This window comes from Gallus gallus, chromosome 7, assembly GCF_016699485.2.
Source record: "Gallus gallus isolate bGalGal1 chromosome 7, bGalGal1.mat.broiler.GRCg7b, whole genome shotgun sequence".
In the NCBI taxonomy this organism is placed as follows: domain Eukaryota; kingdom Metazoa; phylum Chordata; class Aves; order Galliformes; family Phasianidae; genus Gallus; species Gallus gallus.
In genome coordinates, this window is record NC_052538.1 from 11,692,137 (window position 1) to 11,706,158 (window position 14,022).

The 14,022-nt window shown below is 40.3% G+C and overlaps 1 protein-coding gene across 4 annotated transcripts in view; it reads left to right on the forward strand.

Moving 5' to 3' along the window:
• PLEKHM3 (pleckstrin homology domain containing M3) overlaps positions 1-14,022 on the forward strand; it is a 132,718-nt gene that overhangs the window by 60,371 nt on the left and 58,325 nt on the right. For all 4 annotated transcript variants that reach the window (XM_040703912.2, XM_015289505.4, XM_015289508.4 and 1 more), the window contains one exon: positions 3,640-3,703. In XM_040703912.2, the coding sequence (XP_040559846.1) occupies positions 3,640-3,703 (64 nt within the window). The remainder of the gene's footprint in view (positions 1-3,639; positions 3,704-14,022) is intronic.

Consider the following 14,022-nt stretch of genomic DNA (forward strand, 5'->3'; position numbering starts at 1 on the left):
TCCTGCTCACATTGATTGCTCTCTTTGCTAGCACGTTACAGTAAAGCAATTAAAAGACCAATGGGACTTTGGATTTCATTGTTCGTGGGGATTGGCAGAGCTAAAGGGCTGGTTGGCATTGAACTTAGTTTGTTCACTGCAGACTTAATTCTGACTGGTAGCCAGGGTTTACAGCACTGCAATCCTGTGACTCACAACTGTTCTGTTTTGCATCAGTGATGAAACTGGGCTGGCGGTTTCCAAACCTCGTGAAAGCTTAGGAGGTGCTTTTAGTGGGACGTGCACTCGATACCATTTGCTTCTCAGGGGGTCACAGGTCACATTCTGAAGCAGCAGAAGTTTGAGTTTTTATTGTTATGAGTCCTAACATCTTGCATTTGACCTCTGCCTAGCTCACTCTGAGTTTTTTCTGTGCCTTAAGATTTGACTGAAAGGACACTGTTTATTGAATGCTTTTAATTGACTTCAGGAAAAAAAATTTCTCATAGAGCATCAATCAAAAGATTTACAAAATGGACATATTTTCTTTTGCTTTCAAATGACTTGCAAGAGATTTCCCATTTGGTGTTTGTAAAGGACCTTTATGTCAAAGGAAAACCTTAAAAGTACTGAATGCAAACACGTTTTGTCTTTTCAGACAGAGGACTTAAATTAACCCAAGCATGTTCAAAGTTCCTGCTCATGTGGAAAGTAGAGATGTATTTTCCAGTGAATTGTTTCTGAGTGTAGTTACCCCATTCTGCTCTGCAGTCTGTGGTACAGTTTTAACCACAGATGTGATTCTAGGCTGATTTGGATGCCGTGTAATACTTTGTCCAGATGCTAATGCAGTGGCACAGTGATTGTGTGAGTCCCATCTCACCTGCTGTACTCTGATGTCTGGTTTCCTGTGGTCAGTTTCAATTACTATTGGCAGAAGGATGAAGATGAAAGACTTGAAGTCTGCATGAGAAGAAGTATCTTGAGACAAGAAGGGAGAGACATTGAATTATTAAATTATTCCTGTGTGCCCCTACTGCAAAACACATTGTATATGCACTCATTTCCCTAGGTTTAGAGAACCTTATGGAAGGCCTGTGGAAATGCTGGTTGTTATTCATTTTCTTGTTCGCTGGACTGCTTAGTCAGCGTGGATTTCCTGCCCCAACTGATTTACCTGCATTTTATAGTATTTGTTTGGTTGGTGTTTTCTTTTAAATAGGCATTTGTGTCTGGTATTCTAGCTCTTTTTGCTCATGTTCTCTGCCTACTAGAGGCTGACAGCACTGGTGATAAACATGGATTTTGGAGCAGTGGCTTCCCAAGTTACAACGGTTGCTCTGAAAGTAATGTCTCCTACTTTATTATTTTGACCTACAGTGTCAGAGGCAGATGTTGATGGTATGGCAGTAAAGGTCGAACCTTCTCACCAATATTTCGTAACGTTTTGTTGCTCAGCTCACAATAGTTGAGGCGATGGCACGTAATTTATATTTTAAAAGATCAGAGACTGAGCTTTTAGACCACTTAAGTGCTTTCATGTTTGTGCTCTACTTTTGGGGACATGAGCAGGTGGTGAAGGAGTGCTTTGCACCACTGCAGGTATTGGAACCAGGGACCAGTCTGGTTGCTTCCTAAAAAGTTTTGTAAACACTGTTATTGGTGGAAATTCTAACTTGTCAGCTGTTCTTCTGTGGCCTACTACAATCAGGATTTGATTCTTTTGAGTCCATAGGAAGATTGCAAATCAGAAACTCTTATCAGCTGTACTTACTGAGGGTTTTTTAATGCCTCTGTTTCCATATCATTGGAAGTAAGTATTCCTTTAGCTGGAGTGTCATTCATGTGTGTGTTTCTGTGCCTTAAGACTGAGAGAGTAGTGCCAACTTCTTTTCCTGGAAATGTTTCATTTTTCATGTTTCAGGAGGGGAGGTGGATGCAAGGAGAGGTTGACTGTCACCAGGGCCTGAGCTGGCTGAGATCTCTGGCAATGGTCATCACTTGATCCTTAGTTTGCTCTTTGTCAGCATGCTTTTTAGAGGTTAGAACTTGCAGGAAATAAAATGCAGTCCTTGAAGGCAGGGGAACGTGATGTTAGTCACCGATATTAGTCATTGACAGTTTCTGCCTTATGGGCTATTCAGGCTACAGACTTTCTGTAGCCTAGAAAAGGAAATCTTTCATTAGCTAATTATTTTCCTTAGCAGTACTGTAAGGGCGTCAGCAAATAATACACTTCCTGGCAAAGCTACCTTGCTGTATAGTGCCTCTGTGTGATCAGGGGAGAATAAAGGGGAAATTTTAATGAGATAAATTGTATGAAAGCTAAAGAATACTAAAGGCTTTGAAATGCTGCTCAGAGTTAAATCTAAGCAATCAATTTTAATAATCTTCTACATGTAAATGAGGAATCCAAGTGTCACATGTTGTCTGATACCTGGATTTTTGACTGGTTTCTAGCTATCTTTGACACTGTGCCAAATGTATAATGATGGCATGATGCAGCAGAGCCGCTGAAACACATTCACCTCTGATTGAAGCAGCTGCATAGCATACAGAACTGAAAGGGGGAAAATGCAATGGCCTAGCAAAACAGCGCCTGAGAAACAGCTGGGTAGGACAGATGTGCTTGGTGAGTTAAGAAGGAGCAAGGGCATAATCTTGCTCCAGAAGAGTGCCATGAAATTAGCAGTGCCCAGATGTGAGTGCCTTGCTTTCAGAACTCTTTCCTTCCCACTTCAACAAAGATGAGGTTTTTTTTTTCCAAAAACACAAAAAGGGTGATGGGATTTCATACCACTCACTTTAAAAGCAGTGAAAAGTCCTAATCCTTCTAAGACAGCTTTGAAAGCATCACCTTAAAATAGTTGTTTAAGGCACCTGATAAGCAGGATGAAACAGGGTGCTTCCATTATTTGTGAGATTCAGTGTTTTGTCCAAGATTGCTGTTGATGCTATTAGGCCTGCTGATTTGTGGTTGAGCTAATTGTGTTGTTCCAGTTTGTAAAATCTCTTGAGTTCCTGTGTACTTTGTCTTTAGTTTCATATTATCATCAAATTCATATTGATAGTTCAGTATCTTGACGGTTTCTTTTTGTTCATGTCCAATGGTCTTTCTGTTCATTTAGTTCTACCATTGCAAACTGATCTTCATCAGAGCTTTGTTCATGTGTTTAATAAGGTCAGTAATTTGGTTTCTGTGTTACCTGAAAACGACATGATTGTTATGATTGTAGTGTAGGAAAGTGAGTTCACAGTTTCTTCTCTAAACAACATCTATTGTAAAATAGTTGCTCTTCTAGACATACTTGGTTTCTTTTTTTTTCTTTTTCTGTTCCCAAGAGTGATGTGATTATCTTCTCAGTGGAATACCATGGTGTTAAGTTTGTTCTAGGCAGATGGAAAATAAAGCTCATTAGCTGGTTGTGCGTCTGTCTGTTTGCACAAAGATAGACATTTTCATTAGATACTTTTCTCGTCTGTGGAAATTCTGGAGTAGTTGTGTCCTTGAGGAATGTTGAAAATTTGTTAATGACAAATTCTGTCTCTAATGCCTTTGTTCTGCAGTCTTTTGGGGAAGAGAGAAAGTATTTGAGTTTCCCAGTCAAAAAACCCTATCTTTTAGAAGCATGTCAGTGCATATATTCTCCTCTTTTTCAGGATCTTTCCAAGAGAGTATCTTCTTCAGCAAATCCATCTTTATTCTCTGGCAGACCTCCAGCAGGTAAGTTCTTTAAACTAATTCTATTTTTCTCTTACCTACCAAGCATCTTCAATGCTAACTGTATATTCCCACTTCAAGTTAACCAAAATATACATTGCTTTACTTCAAAGCAATCTCTGTGGTATGTGGTTTGATATAAAAGTGGATTAACAGGGCCATTGGTTAGTATTGAGAGAGAAAACCTAGAGCTGCAGTGTTGAAATAGAACTAGAAATAGGCCACAAGAGAAAACTTTGCTGGGAAAAATTTTCATCTGAGCAATGAAGACTTCCCTGAAGCTCAACTGAAGACAAGTAGTGACAAGTAGTATTTACTTTTTTGCTTGAAAGAGTAGTTCTTTAGGAATTTGAGTTTGTACAGTCCCTAGTGCAATATGCTTATTTAATAAGCCTGCTAAGTATTGTAACAATACTAAAAAAGAAAAAAAAATGTTCAACAAGCACACTATAAAGCCAAACAGTGTTACTATGACCATGGAAGAGATAATGCGCCAACAAAACATGTCTTTGTGTTGGTGTTGATTGAGCTAAGTGAACAGCTTGCAATTTATCTGCCTGAACAGCAGAATTCTGTCGCATACAAGATTAAACAAGAAGAATTTGGCAAAAAGAACTGAAAAGGACAGGGAATCCAAGGTGAATGTGCTGCCGTGCTTAGATATACAATGAAGGAAGCAGTGAGGTAAGATGTGCTAGCTGACCAAGGCACCATCTGTGTTCAAGCTCCTATGCTGTTGTCAATGACACATAAAACACATTATTTTAAGCTTCTTCCACTGATACTTCACTTGTCCAACCTTACCTTTTCTGCGGTGTGACAGGCAGCATAGTCAGTTCGAGGTGTTCAGTTGATATCTTAAATTGATGTAGTTCAAATTGCCCTCGGAGCTGGAAACTGTAGAGCCACAGATTCTGCAGGTTTTTGTTGACTGGTGAAGTCAGGGAACTGAAATGATTCCATATATAAAATAAAAAGGCCAGTCATCTAAAGCAAATTTCTACATCCTTTCAGTATGTTCTGCTATCATCTCTAATAATCAAGCCATGAAATAGCAAGCTACTTAACTCCAGAGCTGCAGTCTCCCTGGTGGGCCTGTCTATTAGCCCCCAGTGCTTTGTAAGCTGCTTAATCAGTTTCCAACACTGGTAGTAGATGTTTTAGAAGCAATCAGCAGCTTATCAAGCACCCTGTGGGAGGGATGGAGAGTAGAAGTCACAATTCATTCATTGATTTAGCAGTTCCCTTTAGTATGTTTCTTTGTGTTTATTTGTGTTTGCAAAACACCTTCTCTTCCCCTGAGAGCCCAAGCCCTAGATTTATCATGTTTAGAGGCAGTATAATTTGATTACCATTTCTACTGGGGTTGGTTAAATTGGATTTACCTTTTAATCTAGCCATATCCTTGATGTCAGCCTAGAAAGGGTTTTTCACATTTCATCATCTACAGGTTTGAATTCCTGTTACCTGTTTTTGTCAAAATGTAACCAAGTCGGAAAGGGGTGGAAGGCCCTGGTGAGAGAAATAGTAACACCCTTACAAGACCCTGCTATGTCCCCCAGTTTGCCCCTTCCCCCTGCTTACTCCTTAGGGATCATCACTTTTCACTTAGCTGCAGTTGGGTTGAGGTGTTTTTTAATCCTAAAAGTTTCCTCTTCTTTTGATTCCTCTACTGCCTATTTCTTCATATCCATGAGCTGCTTTTACACTGTGTCCTGCTGTCATGTATATTGTGTGTGTTTGGAGAATTAACTAAAAGTTTTATTAAAGATTAATGGAAAGATAAAGCATGGTGAGTGAATTAGAAAAGCAGAGAGGGGTAATCTGCAGATATAAGCAACCTTTACCTTGGTTAGTCACAGCTCAATTCTGATTTGTTTCCTAGCCAGATTCTCTTTAAAGATCCTGGAAAACAAGCAGTCATTTCCAACCAAGCAGTTGGATTTTAGAAATGTGCTGAGGATCTGTTCTTAGGTACTAAAAAAAAACTTGGAGGTGTCAGAAGATGAAGCATCATACAATGTTATTTTAAAAGGAACTACAATTTAAATCTCTTGCCAGACTTTACAGATCTCCATGCCTAGATGCTATGGGTGTGGCAGAGTACTTACTGGAGGTGTCTGGTGAGAATGGTTGTAATTTGGATCCAGTTGGCCAGGGCTCTACTAGGGAAGACCTCAACTGAGATTCAAAACAGGGAGAAAAAAAATAGACAAGATACTATTATTTTTGGAAACTTGCCTGACTCTCAAGTAAGGAGGTACTTTTTGTAATGGCAGGTGTGAGTAGGTCCCTGACCTTTAACCAGAGGCAGTAGGTGATACCTTTATTTGTGTATGTGTTTATTTAAAATATATAAAAACACATGTGCCCCCCCTGCAATGTTGCATTGCAAACCGGTGTCCTAGTGACTACAGTGAAGTTTATTGCAAGTCCATCCATTGACACTCTCATGGGGAATTTATTCTTAGCTTCTTCTTGTCCTTGTAGGCATTAGCAGCTGAGATAACTAACTAGATGCATACAGATTTAACGAGCAGAAACAAGGTGTGATGACTTTCCTATTCTATCCCATTGGTACACTTGTTTTCCTTTACAGCCCTCCCTATGATCACCTCTCCAAAGAATAATCTGTCACTGCTAAGCCTGCCACTAAAACATCACTGCTTCCCTGTTAGCCAGTTTATTTCAGAGCTATTCCAATCAACTGCAACCTTAAAGAAGATGACCTCCAGTTGATAGGAAGCAAGACTTCACTCTTGAAATTACTGTCTTTAGCAGACAATAGTACACTAAGAAAAACAATTCCTAATGCCTATATGCAGTATAGTCCCCTCATCACAAACCTACTGGATGTTGGGAACTTATTCTCTGCTGCTGTTGCTAATGTCCACTGAGTTTCTGGATGTGTGAATGCAATACATGCAAGTTGGAATTCAAAAGTTTCCGTTCATTTTCTGTGGGTTGGAACTGTTTTTGGTGACACTGCCAGATTTTACACTGCTAAACACTGAATTATGCAGGAGTCGACTTGGACAAGAATATTGCGTTTCTTAGGAAAACGAATTGCTACTTAAACTGGATTCCAGATTAGTGGGAGCTTTAGAAGACTTGAAGTTGCTATTGTGACAAGCTTGAAATTCAGGTGCTTAATCTACACAGAGCAACTAATATCATGCCTGTTCTTTTTGTTAAATAGTAAGATGTGCATGTTTACAATGATTAATGCCACGTTATTCTTCACACTAGAAAACTTTTGTTTGTGGAAACGATTTCATCCCAGTTAAACTACCTTGAAAAGATATGGTAAAATAGGGATCACTGTAACAACAAAAATGACTGGATGTCAGGGATGGTAATGTTGAGTGAGATCTGAGATTTGAAAAGATAAAGATACATTTACACAGAACTAATTAGAAAAAAATATTTGAAGTTATAGAGCATGGGAATTTAAAATGATGAGTTGAACTATATTGAAGCACTGTAAATAACTTTATTCAGAATATCAGCAGTTTTCATTTTGTTTGAAGTGAATTGAGCTAAATGATATTAAAGCCATTTTCATTCTGAATTTTTTTTATGCATAAAGGGTTTTAATGTAGTAATGATTTATCCATTTTTATATCATAGATAAATTAATCCATTAGCATTTAATTAAAGCATCAGTTTAATTCACATCACCGTTCCTGACTGTCTTACTTCAGATGAGCATACAGACAACGTGAAGAACTATGGAGAGGAAGAGTGGACAGCAGTTCTCATAGTAATGTAGCACAGGTCGTGCAGTGAATATGCGATGGGCGTAAAATTCCTTAATGGAATGCTTCTTTGCAGCACACACAGTGAGCATGAGGAACTTAATGCCACAGTAATATTACCAAGGCCAGAAGTTTATAATCTTTGAGAGGATTAAGTATCCATAATGAGAATGTCCACTGTTGCACTACATAAGATAAAAAGATTATAAGGTTTCAGAATAGACACATTACTTGTTGAGGGGATTAGGAAGATGTCTTCCCTATTGACAGACACATCAACAATTTCATCTTTCTTTGGAATATGTAGTAGAGATTACAGTATCTGATAGGGTTTTGAACTAGATGAAAAACTGGTCTAACAGAAGCATTCCCAATATAGACATCTGAATGTTTTTGTTCAAGAATTTCAATCAATCTTAAGCGAAGCTTACATTGCACCTAATTTGAGCCTAGCATATTGTTAGAAAAGGATTAGAAAGTTTTAGAAGAACCAAGAAGTGGTTAGGACTGGTGTACTCTTTCAAGCTTTTAACCTGTCCTGTACTTTCTTCATACAGCCTTTATCAGTGGGAAATTTGTATCCTTTCTGTTTTCCTAGACTGAGATGGAGGAAGTTGGTGATGCTTTTTATAGCATTTAGGAAAAAATCTGTTTGATAGCTTGTGATGAACCAGGTCTGTGCTACAAAGTTTTGATAACACAGCAGTTTCTGCCGGGGAAGTGATAGGAAGTGGTACTTAACAGTAGTGTGCATGTGGCTGTGTTGACTGGCAAAACTGGGTTTTGGGTAACATACTTTGGGCTTGGTCTAGCATTAGAATGGTTACTGGAGTAGGTGCATGGCAAAAACAAACACACACACTTAATGGATATAGCTGTACTTATAAAGTATTAGTGCAAACTCAGTTACGTAAATGAGAAAGTCTCTTGCTGGCGTCATTTGTTTCATTCAGTGAATCAATATAAGCTGTATTAGCTTAAACATGTATTTACCAAGGAGGCTTACCCATGCAGCTGTACCAGCAGATCCTTCTAAGTTTAGACAAGCCCTTACTTTGCTTGAGGGGCAGGAGGTGGCAAATGAGAGGTGGAATTAAGGTTTTGTCAGACCTGGCTATGCAATCCTGCTGAGATGGCTGAAAATTTGGCTTTCACAGTTTTCTGTGGGAGTTCACTGAGCTCAGCAAGGGCAGCAAAATGCAAGGCACCTCTCTGTCATAACTTCCACAGTTCACTATCCAACAGGGTAGTGAAAATGTTAGCTTTATGTCTCCAGCCTCCTGAACAAGATGATTGATGCAGTGTGTGGGACAGATGCAAGTCCTGAGATGTGTTTCTGCCAGTACTCATCTGAACACAGCCTGGAAGACATTGCTTAGAGGAGAGCTGCGTTAAAGCAGTGGTGGGTTTTAATTGATGTGTCAGGTACAGCTCCTGCTCTTAAATGTTTGATGGGCAGGACACAAGAGAGAGAAGTTTGTGTGGTGAAGTGAGAGACAGATGCATTGCTAAAGTTCATCTGTGCATTTGTCCAGTTCTCATTCTGAGGCACAGGTGATATGGACTCTCTTCCCATCTGTGCTGACAGCTTTCTCTGAAACACAGGACATTTGTAGTGGGATTAAGGTAAGGTGGGTCCCACTTTCCTATCTGGATGTTTAAAATAATCATCCTGGACATGATAAAAGTAAAAGGAGGGGAAACAATTTTGGAAGAGTAGTATATCTGGCATATTTTAAGTGTATCTTAGGATGGAAACAGCCTGCTTTCCTCTACTGCCATTGAACTGGGGATCACTGTTCAGCTCAGATTTCATTGTAGAGTCATTTGCTGGTGTCACAGCAAGTGTATCGTGCAGTTTGTGAGGCACCTGGATAGTTTTGTACTTGAGCTATGTAAAAACTTGCGTCTTGGACTGTAACAGTATATTGTTAATGGCCACCTTTATGTCCCTATTTTTAGACCTGTGCCTTTATGATTGTCATAATTTCATTAGCAGAAGAATATGAAAATAAACCTAGAGTGGGAAAAATTACACAGTGTGTATTTCCATAGCTATTAAAATGCCTGCTAGCAAAATAGCAATTATACAGTTTGTATGCTTTTCCTGTGGCTTCTTTATCACTCATTTCCGTCACTCCTTGGAGTGTGCTAGCACTGAGCCGCCTTTCAGCAGAACAGGAAACGCTTCAGGTTAGCTGATAGACCAGGTGTGTATGTAATTCCACGAGCTGCTGACAGCTCGGCCTACAATTAGTGGTAATGGCAAGGATTTTACTGGCATTTCCTTTTTACCACAGCTCTGCTGGAGAAAGGAGTTGTCATTGAGAATGGCTCGTGGTCAGGTGGAGAGTGTGGCAGAGGTGGCCAGGCCTATGGGGGCAGTGTTTGGGCAGGTGGCAGCCAGAGAGATGAGTTCATCTGAGTTTAATTAGGTGTGTTAAAGACTTGGAGGAGAAGTGTGAGATGTGGCAAGTTTGTTAATAGATATTTTTCACATCAGATCTCAGTTTGCAGCTGCTTGAGGCCAGAATTTTCAGCAAGCTTTATTAAATACATGCGATGCTTTCCACAGGAATATGACATTTGTGCCACTTGTATTATGTGTAGCTTTCTAGTGCGGAACTGTTTAAAACAGCTCTGCAGTGGTACCAGTGGATTGCAAGAGCCTCTGAGAGAGATATCCAGAGTTCTTTTAATTTTTTTCAGCCCCTAGAAGAGGAAATAGTAGTATACACTGCCCCTGTTCTAGTACTTGTTGATGCCGACTGGTATTTTATTTTTGTTTAGTTTTCCTCCTCGCTGTGGAGAATGACAGGTCCCACTACTGTAGATCAGGATCGAACCTCATTGCTGTACTTCTCATAAAATGTCTGTTCAGAGAGGCAGCTGGGTGCATCCCAAGGAGTAACATCCCTAGAAATAATTTCTCAGAGAAAGAGAATACTGTTTCAGGGTTACCTGCTTGGATGAAAAAGGGGTTAAAAAAATCTGAATATAATTTGTACTTGCTAAGTTTTTTCAGGCAATTCTAACAATTTTCTAAGTATGTTGATTTCTTGTTCTAAAATCATCAGAAGATTCCTCCTTAAAATGCAGTGATCCACTCCTCTGCAAAGCAGAAAAGTTTCTGGCTTTGTGATGTCACTCATGAAATAATGTCTTACTCAGTAGGCATGTAGATTAACTTAATGTCTCAGCATGCATGCCTGCTCAGCCTTATTAAAAAAAAAGGAGAGAGAGAGAGAGAGAGAGAAAGGAATACATATACCTCTGCCTGAATGCATATTTGCTTATGTGAATATACAGTCACGTATGTTTTTTAAGCTGAGGAAAGTGCTTTCTGTTCTCTACCAGCCAAATTCCTGGTACTCTTTCAAGCTTGTTTGATTAAAACAGCCTTTAACCTTTGCTTGAATACCTGTTTCTTAAAACAACCTATAATTCATCCCTGTGACAAGATTAGGAGAACTCAGGGTGTGACAAAATTGACATGTAGCTGCCTGGAAACCTTGGGGGAAGGAGAAGGGAGGGAAGAGGACTGAAATGCTGGGAGTGCAAAGGCAGAGTCTCTTTGCAGGGCTGGCTGGGGAGCTGGCACTACCATTTTCCAGGCACGTTGTTTATACTGAGACAATTCCATCTTTTTCACTCACCAACTTGAACGGAGAGACCTGCTGAATTTTCAGAATTGTCTTCCTTGTTTTGAGGAGTAGATGAGGGTTTGGAGGAACCTTGACTCTGCCTCCTGCTATAAATTCCCTTGGACTGAAGTACTAACCCTGTGTATACCCAATTTGTTCCTCTCTCTCAACCCAAGTAAGACTCTGTCTTTGCTTGTGCCCTTTCTCTAAAAGTGCTTATTGCAGGTTAACAGCATTTGTTCTTGAACTTGTTTTTGTTCTTCCTGCTCTTCCCAGTGTCTCTAAGAATTACAGTGGCTAGCTGGTGGAATATAATTTTAACACCATGTAAAAGTGCAACGTGTCAAGTGGTCCTGCTTGGAAAAACTGCCAACAGCAGATCTCTGCTGTCAGTGTGGACCGCCTGTGGACTGCAAGGAAGTCAAAGCGCGTCAGTGCTTTCTGTGTGTTCATATTCTCACCCATTTCTGCTTCAATTTGATTTGTTTGATTTTTTGTTTTGTTTTGTTTCTTTTTTTCTTTGCTGTGTTTATCACCAGGTTTCCTTTTGGGATGCTTTCTGACCTGTGTGGGTGACAAGTTAGCACAGCATAATGTATGGCTGTGCTATGTGTCTTTCTTTGTGTCAAGGCCAGCACTGGCAAAATAGTGGTGTGTGCGTGTCAGAGTCAGCACTTCACACTGGTGTCAGCAGCTGGTCAACAGAGTCCTTGGCCTCACTTGCTCCTATCTACCCTGCTTTCACCCATGCTACTGGCTTAACAGGCCCTTGGGATAGCCAGGTGTCTGCAAAGGCAGTGTAAAGGGAGAAGGAAAGAAAGGGTGGAGTGGTGTCACCCTTAGTGTTGGGAGCTAGGACTGTGGCCTGTAGCATGGCTGTAGCAACCAAAGATGTGTTTTCAGCTAGCCTAGATCAAGTCAAACTGGGTCTATACGCAACCAAAACATGGCATTTCCCCTCCCCATCCAGTTGGCTGCCTGTACTGTGTTCACTTCTAACACAGGCAGATCCTAAGCTGGGAGCTGTGATCTCCCGAAGTTACTGTTTTGTTTGGGTTTTATTTGTTTTACAGCAACACACAGATTCTAGTGTGCATGTACATAAATATTAAGAAATCATTCTTCCCTTAAGTCACTTGCAATTTAAATAAACAAAGCAGGCAATCTGAAGGAGATGACTGGAAGTCAAAGTGGAGCAAGGAAACCTGATCAGACCTGTATATTACACAAAGATGGGGCAGAGCTGAGATCTGATATCTGCCTCCCTGGGGCTTTTACCTCATGATCATCCTTCCTTCTTCCATTTCCCTTTCCTCTGAACTAAAGATTAATTGTGCACTGAAATCAGAACAAGAATTCACAGAGTTAAGAATATGGTGAACGGAAGGGGAAAAAATCCTCAAGGAAATTAACAGTCCAGGAGCATTGTCTGTTCCCTATGTGGAAATGGCCAGTAATTTCCCAGCCAGGGAATGTGTTTTCCCTTTCTCTGCTCTGCAGCTTGTGTTTATCCTTAGCTAAGCATATTCTGGCATGCTTGTCTCCAAGTCAGTGTTTTCATGGCAGAAATTCTGACTCTGCTGAAAGCTGTTGGAGAGTAAAGACTCCATTTTACCCTTTGCATTACAATGGCCAATCTCCACGCTTAATAAGTACATAAAATACTTGTTCTACAGTTAGCAGAGGGGGAAGGCAAGCACTATAGCCTTCCTGCACTCAAGCTACTCTTCTTCCAGGCATGTAACAAAGATCACTTGTAGGAGAGAAGTGAATTCATCAGAAAATGCTTTCTGAATTGCACAAGTAAGGATTGGAAATAGAGCCTGAGATGAAGGCGGTTTACTGCAGCAAAAGAGACCTGAGATGGGTAGTAGGAAGAGATTTCTGGATGTTTTGGGTGTTGGAGAATTGTGGAATCCCTCTGGTCAGAAGTTTTTAAGCAAGTCTGTTAGTTGGTTGGGCTGTAGTAGGAGGAGTAAACTGGAGGTTTCTTGGTGTTTTATCCAGCCCTATTTTCTTCAGTCATTGATAGTTCTTTCAAAAGCATATTTCTCATCTGCCCTGGAGGTGCTGGATGATTACTGGGTATTTAACCTCCTCCACAAAGCTCCCATCGGTGGAATTTGTAGAGGGGTGAAAACAGTGATGAATCTAAGCCTATCTGTTCTGAAGTTTTCTATTTTTTCATTCAATGCAGGAAGTACATTCCCTGTGATACTTGAGGCAAGGCTGAAACTTGCCTCTGAGCTTGTTAGCAAAGGCTCGAGTAAAAACTAGCTGTTTGTAAAGGGGTAGAAGGAAAACAACACACAGGAACACACAGAAATCTTGACTGTGGAAGATGGTGGAAAGTTGTGTGCTATTTGTTGACTACTCCTTCCAATAAGTTCCTTCTTCCAGGCATTCTTGTGACACTAACCCCAGCAATTAAAGGACTTTGTGTCCTTTCCACATATGGAATTGGAGAGAGTGAATGAACTTCATGTCTACCACCCCTTTTGTTTTCTCAGTGCCTCTTGGCCTTTTCGGGTCTCTTTGTATTGCATAAGTGCCTCCTGGCAAATTGTCTCTGCGTTTCAGACAGAGGCAAGTGTGCATCTGGCCTTGAGAAATAATCATAAATTTTATTCTGTCAGGAACAGAGGCCAGGACAATCCAGTTGAGATTTGAACCTATAGTTCAAGGTGCTCTAGCAATTTCATGTCACTTAACCCATCCCCTCCAGGCAACACTTGTGTCTGACATGTAAATCAGACTGGAGGAATAAATGGAACAGATTGCTGGTGCTCCAGAGTAGGGTTATGAGGCGAACCTGTATCTTTAAAGAGAGGGCCTTCCAATAAATGTTATCTGCAGCGAAATACATCAGCTTCTACATAAGTAGTTAATGTTACTGCTTTGGTGTTGGCTTATAAAACAG